Source organism: Misgurnus anguillicaudatus, chromosome 10 (assembly GCF_027580225.2).
Source record: "Misgurnus anguillicaudatus chromosome 10, ASM2758022v2, whole genome shotgun sequence".
Classification (NCBI taxonomy): Eukaryota; Metazoa; Chordata; class Actinopteri; order Cypriniformes; family Cobitidae; genus Misgurnus; species Misgurnus anguillicaudatus.
The window spans coordinates 29,613,396-29,624,267 of record NC_073346.2 but is presented as its reverse complement, the minus strand read 5'-3'; the positions used below and the strand labels follow the sequence as shown (position 1 = coordinate 29,624,267).

The following is a 10,872-nucleotide window of genomic DNA, read 5'->3' as shown; positions in this document are numbered from 1 at the left end:
CTAGTGTTTAAACTGAACTCTGAACGAAATACCTTGTCGCAAATAACATGGAAATGTTTTAGGTTTCCTGAAGACGAGGGAAGACTACGATCATGAATTGCCAGTATTTGATACCAGGTTTTGCAGCCGATCTGTAGATAAGATTGTATAAATTATATAGTACACATGTTGTTACCAGTGTTGGGGTAACGCATTACATGTAACGTGCATTACGTAATAATAAAGTAACGCATTACTTTTAAAAGTACACATTAATATTTTAGTTACTTTTTCAAAAAAGTAATGCAAGTTACTTTTTTAGTTTAATTAATATGATTTGAAAATTATGTACTGAATTAAACTAAACATAGTCACATTATGCACTGTGTGGGAACAGAAACTGAGATGGCAGGCCAGAGCTCGACATTTTTGTGATGAAATATGCAATTTCTGAATGCAAAGTTTTTCAGTCATAAAAAACCTGCAAGGCCTGAAAGAGATCAAGTCTCAGCCAAGAAAAAGTAACTAAAAGGTAACGTAAGCATTACTTTCCATAACAAGTAGCTAAGTAATGCAATTAAGTTACTTTTTTTGGAGTAACTTAATATTGTAATGCATTACTTTTAAAAGTAACTTTCCCCAACACTGGTAGTTACTGCTGAAATTGTCTATAGTTCTCATTTTTTGTGCCACCATACTTGTGTGATTTCTTATTTAGCGGTCTTTGAGTGGGGAAAACATGGAGGTGTTTGGTGGCTTCTAAATTCATCCCTGTTTGGATCCTAAGGAATGAGTGGGGCTGGGTCGGATGCTAGCACATTCGTGACGCGCTGTACAAGGATTGGGTGCACGCATTGAATGGAGATGGGTATTTATTGATTCGTCTAAGTTGAGGTGGGAACATAGTAAAATATTGAAAAACGGTGTTGTTTTCCTTTAAGTGGGTACTTTTCATTTTTGCGAATGATTTTTGGTGAGGTTTTTTTTTGCAAATAAATGAAATTGTGTTAATGACAATAAATACTAGGACTTGTATGTAACCATAATCTGAGTAAGAGTAAATGTAAATGAAAGTATTTTGGATGTGTCACTATTTTTAATAAAATGAAGGGCGTGAGAAAAAAATAAGATGAAAAAGTTCTGTGTGTTTGACTCTGCTTAAATAATTACTTAATAATACATTTCAAATAAAGTCTGTTTGTATGATCTCCATCTACGTCTGTATGTACCCTGAATATTGGCGCTAAATACTGAGCATGCGCATTCCTCAGTTTACACAAGATTACGCAACAAGCTTTTTCAACCAACAGATTTTGCCATTTTTGAAGAAGTGTCAGGTATATAAAACCTTCTTGCCTTAAAATAGCTATATTTATAATATTTAGTGAAAGTGATGAGTAAAAAAGTCATACACAATAACGAGAGAAGTGTACAGTAGCTGCAACAACAAAGTTTCTTACCCGCGTGCTTTCTACGCAATGTTTAGCAGGTCAATATTTGATTTCCGTTTTCTGCTGGTTTGCAGGTGTCACATAAAGAGTGACAACAGGTGGTTTTGCGGTGTTTGCAAATGATATTTCATCATTTTATAATAATACAAAACAAGTCCTGGGTGCGGATGTTATTGATCATTTTATAGGTTCAGTAGGCGGCGAGAACATCATTGGAGTTCATCCAACAACTGTGAAATATTACATTGTCCGAGACGCTTCATTGGTTCAGTACAGAAGTTTCCTCCAGTCACCGTGAGTTCAGCAAAATGGGTAAGTGGTCCAGTTTTTCGCTAATATATTACTGATACAATATATTTTCTTATATTTTGTAGGTTTTACAATATATTAATGCATTGACTACTAATTGCACAAATTCTGCATTAACGCGTTAATGTTCCCCGTTTTGTAGCTACTAGTGCACTAAATTGTGCATGCGTAGTAGATGGTGTTATTTATCAAAGGTGACCGTGATTGTTTTTATAAATTCCGAGTTTTGCAATTCCAAGTTAATGCAGTTTTAGTTCAAGTTTTGCACTGCAATCTGAATTTGTTAAAGTCAGTGCCTTACGAAAATTAACCATGGTTTTACTACAGTTAAAAAACATGGTTACTGTAGTAAAACCATGGCTACCACAAAATAACCATGGTTTTGACATCCATTGTTTTCAAACAGCATAGTTAAACCATGGTTAGTGTAGTTAAACCATGGTTTTGCTGATAGTAATCAATACACCAAAAAACATGGTTACTACACTTTTACCACAATAAAACAATGGTTAATTTTCGTAAGGGTTGGCAAAGAGAAATTGCGATTAAACGCATGCAAAATAAAAGTGCATTTTTGACCAATATATGTGTGTGTGTACTGTGTGTAATTATTATGTTTAAACACACACACACACACACACACACACACACACACATACACACACACACACACACACACACACACACACACACACACACACATACATATATATACATTTCCTAACAGTTTTATTTATATTTACATGTTATTGTTAATATAGAATATATAAAAATATAAATAAATATATATATATATTTATACATGTAAATATTTCTTAAATGCATAAATTAATGCTTGTGTATTTACTAAATAGTTACACACAGCAGACACTCATATATTATGTAAAAAAAACTTTTATTTTGTATGGAATTAATCGCCATTAATCTTTGCCAAGCTGGCACTATTAAAAATATTAAGAAATCATTAAAAAGCTGTTTGTATGTAGTTCTATAGAGCTCAGTTTGCGTTAAACTACACAATAGGAAATAATTGTGATGTTGCATCTATAATTTAAGATGTTAGGAAAATACAATAATGCACACTCTTGTTTTTAATGTTCGCTTCTCTTTTGCTTTGACTAACCAAGATGGATGGTCATTGAGGGACTGACCTAAATGTGACTTATAAACACTTCTCAACAGATAAGCGTTCAGTTCCGGGAAAAACATCTTGCCAAGACACTGTCTCATAGATTATTGTGAAATGTAACATCTGCTGTAATACTTTGTTTTGTAAATGTTTGGGAAGAAAGACACATAAGTACATGCTGACGCAAACAAAGAGTAATGATTTAGTATTAGTAATATACAGGTTTAACCAGTGGCTGAAATGTTATACAAAAGCTTTAATTAGGTCATGTTGGATGTTCCCTTAACATTAGGTGTGCCCGCTTTAAATTAATGTCACATTTTAATTTTTTTAATTTCTTGGCATTTACGGTATGCTTACAGCTTCAACCTGCTCAGGCTGTGGACCTGGATATAAAAGCCCTCTGGATGCCATGAAAGGTGAGTTTACATAACATAAAAACATGTAATGCCTCAATGAAGAATGTAATAAAAGTTAATAAATATAAAAGTTGCAAGTCACTAGAAGTTAGGATTGCCAACTGTCCTGTATTAGCCGGGATGTATTTTGAGCCAATTTTTTTGTCCCGCATGGGACGTCTTGCGACACAACCTCGTTTTTACCCTTAGTGCAGGAGTAACAAGTGTTTTGTTTTAGACAGATATTAAAGGTAATGGTTCAGTTAAAGGGATGTGTTAAAAGTACCTGCTGTAAATGAACAAACTATGAATAAACCTGTTGCCAAGGCATAAGAGTTATAAATTAATATTTAATTAGGAGATAAGCTATCATTTTTGTCAAATGGCTTAAATACACTGTATACACAAAACCATATCCTCACTGCTGCCGCAGGCCATCCTTTGTCCCATATTTCAAAGTGAGAAAGTTGGCAACCCTACTAGAAGTTAAGTATTACCTTTGCAACCTTTCCTCCCTGCCACCAGAGGCCCCCCTAATCTGAGTATTGAGTCTTCTTTAACCATGTACTATGAGCCTGGTCTCATTTAAATATAAATAGTTTACTAGATGACAGGAAACAAATATCGATCAATATATTTAAACATGCACAAAATTTTCCAACAGGGCCAAGAGAAAAGATTGTCTACCTGCCATGCATTTATCGCAACACAGACATCCAAAAACCTGACTACCTTGCAACTGTTGATGTTAATCCAAAGTCTCCCAACTTTTGCAAGGTAAAAGCAATTATGCGTAAATATGCATAATGCATAAACCAAAAAGGGTAATGTACATAAAGTTTTTGTATTGTATACATCTAGGTGATTCACAGGCTTCCGATGCCCAATATGAAGGACGAACTGCACCATTCTGGTTGGAATGCCTGTAGCAGTTGCCATGACGATGCTTCCAAAAAACGCAATCGTCTGATTCTGCCCTCCTTGATTTCTTCCCGTATCTACGTCATTGATGTAGGGACGGATCATCTAGCTCCAAGGATTCACAAGATGCACTTTAGAGAAGTTCTCAGTTAGATCATAGCATGGATAATGAAGCATCCCACGCCTAAAATATTCAAGTTGTTGCACTAATGTGGTAGATTATGTCAAACCTATAAATCTGTTTAATCTACCTTCAGATGGTGGAGCCCATAGATCTGTACTGGAAATGTGGCCTAGCCAATCCCCACACTTCTCACTGCCTAGGCAATGGCCAAATCATGATAAGTACCATCGGTGATCCCTCAGGCAATGGCAAGGGTAGGTGCTTTTCCACCACGTGGTATTTTTGATAAACACATTCGACTACACTGCAAAAAATTACTTTCTTACTTTAGTATTTTTGTCTTGTTTTCAGTAAAAATATCTACAAATTCTTAAATTAAGATGTATTTTCTTGATAGGCAAAACGACTTAAGAGGATGGGTATAGTTTTTGGACCAAATATATCGAATTTGGGTGATTTTGTGCATAAAACAAGCGAAAGGGGTCTGCCAATGGGGTAAGCAATTGAATTTTTCTTGAATTTAGTGTTTAAGAAAAATGTTCAAGATTTTTTGGCTTACCCCATTGGCAGATTTTTGTTTGCTTGTTTTATGCACAAAATCACTTAAATTTGATATCTTCGGTCCAAAAATTAGACTTAATTTCTTGGGTCGTTTTGCTCATCAAGAAAAAGCATCTTAATTTGGGAAATTTTTTATATTTTTACTGAAAACAAGAAAAAAATACTAAGATTTTTTTTCTTGAAAATCATTTTTTGCAGTGTAGTTTGTAGACCAAAAATATCAAATTTAAGTGATTTTGTGCATAAAACAAGCAAAAAAAAATCTGCCAATGGGGTAAGCGAAAAAATCTACATTCAAGAAAAATGTAACAAAAATTTGCTTACCTTATTGGCAGATTTTTTTATTTTGCTTGTTTTATGCACAAAATCACTAAAAATTTAATATTTTTGGTCCAAAAGCTAGACTTATTTTCTTGGGTTGTTTTGTTCATCTAGAAAAAAAATCTTTATTTAAAAACAAGACAAAAATACTAAGAATTTTTTTCAGTGTAAACAAAAAATATAAAATGTAAGCGAATTAGTGCTTAAAATAAGCTTAAAAATCTGCCAATGGAATAAGAAACTTTTTCTTGGATTAAGTGTTTATGAAAAAAGTAAACTTATTTCAAGAAAATGTTTCTTATTCCAGATTTGCTTGTTTTAAGCACTTATTTACTTAAAGTTTATATTTTTTGTCTTAAAACTAGACTTATTTTCCAAGGTCATTTTACTCAACAAAAAATACATCTTAATTTAAGAATTTTTTTGATATTTTTATTGAAAAAAAGACAAAACTACTAAGTAAGAAAGGCATTTTTTCAGTGTAGGCTTACTTCTTAGTTGGTTATAATTTAAGGTGGTTTCGTGCTGTTGGATGGTAAGACCTTTGAAGTTATTGGCAACTGGGAGCTGCCGGGTGAAGCAACACCCTTTGGTTATGACTTCTGGTACCAGCCTCGTCATAACGTCATGATAAGCACCGAGTGGGGAGCGCCTAAAGCGTTGGTGTACGGCTTTAATCCTGCTGATGTCAAAGCTGGTACGTGTACATTCTTTTATCCAAAGCATCTTACAAAAGTGAGAAACACAACCAGATGATTTGTCTTAGGATGTAATGATATGAGAACTATAGGGTTAGGTCACAGGTACACATTATTGCATCAATTTTTTTATTTCGCTCTTATGTTGCTGTATATTATTATATCTCTTGCATGCACACATTGCATACCTAAAATAGTGGAGGAAGACCCTCTATATGGAAAATGCATTGGTGAAATGTGCATTTTGCACAAATATTTATGCATTTGTAAATCAATATTATTAAAAAAAGAATTGCATGCTTGTTGCATTCATTAAAAACTTCAATATTTTAATTGATTGACACCACTAAAATAAATTTGTAGGACTCTACGGACGGAGCATTCATGTGTGGGACTGGACCACACATAAGCGAATTCAGACTCTGGATCTGGGAGAAGAGGGTGAAATTCCTCTTGAGGTCCGATTCCTGCATGACCCCGCTGCAAGCGAGGGATTTGTGGGCTGCGCGCTAGGGGCCACGGTCTTTCGCTTCTATAAGACTCCGGCAAGTGCTTTTCAAATGCATTGTGGACATAAAATCTACTGTAAATAACTTGTTTAGAAAAACTATGTTATGTTTTATTACATTTCGTATTTCACAGAAAGGGGATTGGGCAGCAGAGCGGGTCATCAAAGTTCCTAGCAAAAAGGTTGAGGGTTGGGCTCTTCCTGAGATGCCAAGTGAGCGTTGATTTTAACTGTACCATGCACAAAAAAGTGCATACAGTGTATGTTTTATCTGTGGTTACATTATATCTATTTCACTGGATCTTTTACTGCAGGGTCTGTGTGGATATTCATGACATATTGGTTTAAAAAATTATGTATATTTGAAGAGTTTCGTTGCAAAACGAGATAAATCCATTTTTTAACATTTTTGTCAAAACATGTTTATTATTATGTTATCATGTTATTATTTTGTTTTATGGTGCTACATAGCTGTATTTTTTAAGTTATGAAGGTTTAAATCAAAACAAATCAACTGCAGTTGCATTGAAATTAATTGGAATGCACAACCAAAAAACGAGATTTCTGAGTAATTAAAAAAACGGTGGTTATCTCGTTTTCCAACGAAACTCTTCATTTATATAGACTTTTATGTATATGGGTGATTCTCACGAAATCTGTGTCCAGCATCAGAATTTTTAAAACCCCTTGAAGCCAATTTTTTTCGCACATATAAGATTAAGGTCTGAACTTACTATAACCATTATTTTTTAGAGGATTTCAAACATATTCCCTATAAAATTATTTACATTTTTTAGATTATCATTATCAAAAATGATCATTACCGCAACATGATATTACATTAAATATATGCATTTACAAACTCATGTTTCGGTAATGAGAACTAAAAAGTTGTCTAGATACTGTGACAAACAAAATTTCAACTTTTATCTGGAGAGAAAAAATAAGAACTGCTTACCCTGGTAGCCATCTTGTGTGTATGTCCCGTCCAACAATTTTTTTTTATCAAAATGTTTCATGACACCTCATAAGTCTAATTTCGTGAGAATCACCCATATTCTTCCTTTTGAGACTATTTACTGGATCTTTTACTTCAGTGTTTGTGTGGATATTTGTGACATCTTTGTTTAAATATTCTGTATATTTATAAAAAATATTGTATTGTTTTGTATTGTATTGTGGAAAAAATCAACCCTCAGCAAAGTATCTGAGTTCTTTGGGAAAACCTAAAACAGACAAAAACTTTGCAATAGCAAAAAGTGAAATGTAATTATCAGTTATTATTTAATGGATTTTTTTACTTTTATTGTTGAATTATTGCTTCCCACAGGTCTCATTACAGATATCTTACTTTCACTGGATGACCGCTACATATACTTCAGTAACTGGTTGCATGGAGACATCCGTCAGTATGACATCACTGACCGGAGAAACCCACGTATGGTGGGTCAGGTGAGACAGATTCTTTGGTTTACATATTAAAAGTCATATTTAGGTAGAATCAGGGTTGGAAATGGGGGAACGCAGGGTGAATTTTGAGAGGGATCGGAGTTCTACCTAGAATTCAAAATAGTTAGAAGGAAATATATAAACTAAATAGCTTTTTAAAAATTACTTCCCATAATAAGTTTTTTTATTGCAACTATTATTTTATAATAATTCATCTTGCTTAGCACTGTATGACTGATGTATCAGTTATATTTCAGATTTTTCCTCTTATTTAAAGGGGATATATCATGAAAATCTGACTTTTTCTATGTTTAAGTGCCATAATTGGGTCACCAGTGCTTGTAGCAACCTAGAAAATGTGAATAAGATCAACCCAGTAACTTAGTTTTGGTAAACCATTCTCTCCAAGCATGTGAAAAAATAGGTCATTGAAATCTGCCTCCCCTTGTGATGTCAGAAGGGGATAACACTGCCCCTTAATCTGCACTATTCAGCCACGGCACTGCCATTTAGTGCAAAGATCAGCTCATTTGCATTTAACACACCCCAAAACGGCACATTTTTGCTCACACCTAAAAAGTGGCAATTTTAACATGCTATAATAAATTATCTATATGATATTTTGAGCTAAAACTTTACATATGTACTTTGGGGGCACCAAAGTTTTATTTGACATCTAAAAAAGTGAACTGTCCCCTTTAACATATTCATTACCTAAAAAAAAATCCAAATTTTTACACACTACTACAAAAAAAATTTAGCCTGAGGACACATTTTTTGTTAAACGTTTGTGTGACTTCAATACTTAAGAAAACATACTTAGGAGGAAACAACTAAGTAAAAAAATCTTGTGTAATATCAGAAATGTTATGTTATTTTAAACCTATCTTAGACGTTATCTAAAATTACCCGCCCCTTTTCAAACTAGGGTCCCCCCAGTGAATTTCTGCCATTTCTAGCCCTGTAGAATACTATTGCTATTAAATATTATAGTGCAATCAATACTTTTTGTAGGCATTCATACTACGTTTATTCTTGTCAATTTACTTTCTAATATATACAGCATAGATTGTGTATGTTGTTTTGCAAATGATGTACTTTGTTAATAATGTTAACATAACAATGTTAACATAACAATAATGTGGCCCTGTCTGAAAAATCTAGGTTAGATGATCTAATAATCTTTGACATGACTTTACTCAGTAATTATTAAAGAGATCAAAGTTTTATTTCATTTTATTTCACAAAATGTTCTTTACTTTATGTAAGATGATTTTATAAATCATCAGTTTTCACAGGCTCTCATATAGTTTCATAATTCTAATTTGCTGTATGGGGTAAATTTTGCAAACAGTACAGTTATTGTCTGTCTAAATGTATAAATGAATGTTTTGAAGTTGTTCCTGGGGGGCAGCATTGTGAAAGGTGGACCAGTCAAGGTGTTGGAGGACCAAGAACTAGATAGCCAGCCATGCCCAAGAATAATAAAGGTACCTTTTCATGTAGTACTTGACACCATTTTGTAAAGATGACATGTTTTTGCATTGTTCACAAAAATGAATAACAAAATAAACCAATTGCATCAATAGCCTTTGCAGATACAATAAGCCCAAGCATTTTTCCATGTTCAAAAAACAAAACGGATGATGAATACCCAACTGATTTGTCCTCTAAATCATCAGGTCACACAGACCTTATTAGTGCACATAATTGCTGGACTCTAATTTTTCTTTTCCATATCAGGGAAAGCGGATACAGGGAGGTCCTCAGATGATACAGCTGAGCTTGGATGGAAAAAGACTCTATGTTACAACTTCTTTATACAGTGGATGGGACAAGCAGTTCTACCCAGACCTTGTCAAGGAGACAAAATATTATTTACATGATATATAAGCAGTATTTTACTTTTTTATACAAATAAATAATTACTACTTTCGTTAATTATTAAATCACCTTTCTTTGAGTCGACATGTTGACCAGCACAATACTATTGACTTTTTTACCCTGTCATTGTTGGACTGTTCTGCATAATCTTAACCTACAGGTGTCAGTATAGGTTAACATGAAAAATAAAGACTGTATGTGCCTTTAAGTAGTTTCAGATGTGATCTAAGTGATTTATTCATGCTTCAACATCTCTTTTACTTTCTCTTCAGGGAGGGTTCGGTAATGATGCAGATTGATGTGGACACGGATAAAGGTGGCCTGAAGCTCAACGAGAACTTTCTTGTTGATTTTGGAGCAGAACCAGATGGTCCAGCGCTTGCACACGAGATCAGATATCCTGGTGGAGACTGCACTTCTGATATCTGGTTGTAAAAATGTGACCATGACATCATGTACTCAATTATTTCTATCATGTATGTAGTACTCACCATTTAGTGGAGAGGATGTCAGATGTCATCCTCATTATTATAATCATGTTTATTGGTTGTACGGACCAAATGCTTAATGGTATTAAGGGCATATCAAATAACAACTTTAAGAACAAATTGTGTATTATGTGAATCACATGAGTTGACATAACTAATTTCCATTCATTTTTAATAAATATGTTTAACTCAGCAATGTCCTGAAGTCTTTTTCATTTGTTGTTGCAAGGGCTTTCCAGATCATTAGAATTGCAAAATAGGTTTTTAAACACAAGGTGAAAGTGCACAAAGTGGATGCAGTCTAACATAATAACTGCAGAAATAGTTAGGAATGTGTTGTACAATACAACAATTAATTGTGATGCTGAGTTTTGGGGTTTAGAAAAACCAAAGAGAACAACATTTACAAATGGTAAATAAATAGAGAACATTTTGCAGCTGAATATTTTCTATCAGGCAGTAAACGTTATAACTAAGGGTAAATGGGTCATACTACGGAAATGTCAATTTTTCTGTCCCTAGCCTTTACAGAAATATTACACTTGAAATACCCTTTAGGGTTACAATCTTTTTTTTAATGAAACAATGTATTATTTGAAAAATTACACTTTCTTGAGCCATCAATGTAGCAATATTTGATTTTTTAAATTAA

The 10,872-nt window shown here is 33.7% G+C and overlaps 1 protein-coding gene across 3 annotated transcripts; it reads left to right on the top strand.

Annotated features, from left to right (window-relative positions):
• Positions 1-1,198: 1,198 nt before the first annotated feature.
• Positions 1,199-10,412, top strand: selenbp1 (selenium binding protein 1). 3 transcript variants are annotated; one of them, XM_073872330.1, is made up of 13 exons: positions 1,199-1,316; positions 1,619-1,742; positions 3,231-3,287; positions 3,931-4,043; positions 4,128-4,316; positions 4,448-4,565; positions 5,708-5,890; positions 6,255-6,440; positions 6,538-6,612; positions 7,730-7,851; positions 9,246-9,338; positions 9,592-9,714; positions 10,009-10,412. In XM_073872330.1, the coding sequence occupies exons 2-13, from the start codon at positions 1,739-1,741 to the stop codon at positions 10,165-10,167; spliced, it is 1,422 nt and encodes a 473-aa protein (XP_073728431.1). In that variant the 5' UTR covers positions 1,199-1,316; positions 1,619-1,738; the 3' UTR covers positions 10,168-10,412. The 3 variants fall into 3 exon arrangements, with proteins under 3 accessions (XP_073728431.1, XP_073728429.1, XP_073728430.1); XM_073872328.1 differs by having other exon boundaries at positions 1,201-1,316; positions 6,255-6,436; positions 6,534-6,612; XM_073872329.1 differs by lacking the exon at positions 1,199-1,316 and having other exon boundaries at positions 1,592-1,742; positions 6,255-6,436; positions 6,534-6,612.
• Positions 10,413-10,872: the final 460 nt, after the last annotated feature.

Excerpts from the sequence above, each read along its gene's own strand:
- selenbp1 (XM_073872330.1), top strand. Across the intron at positions 6,613-7,729 it reads GGCTCTTCCTGAGATGCCAA|GTCTCATTACAGATATCTTA; the intron begins GTGAGCGTTGAT and ends TGCTTCCCACAG. Across the intron at positions 9,339-9,591 it reads CATGCCCAAGAATAATAAAG|GGAAAGCGGATACAGGGAGG; the intron begins GTACCTTTTCAT and ends TTTCCATATCAG.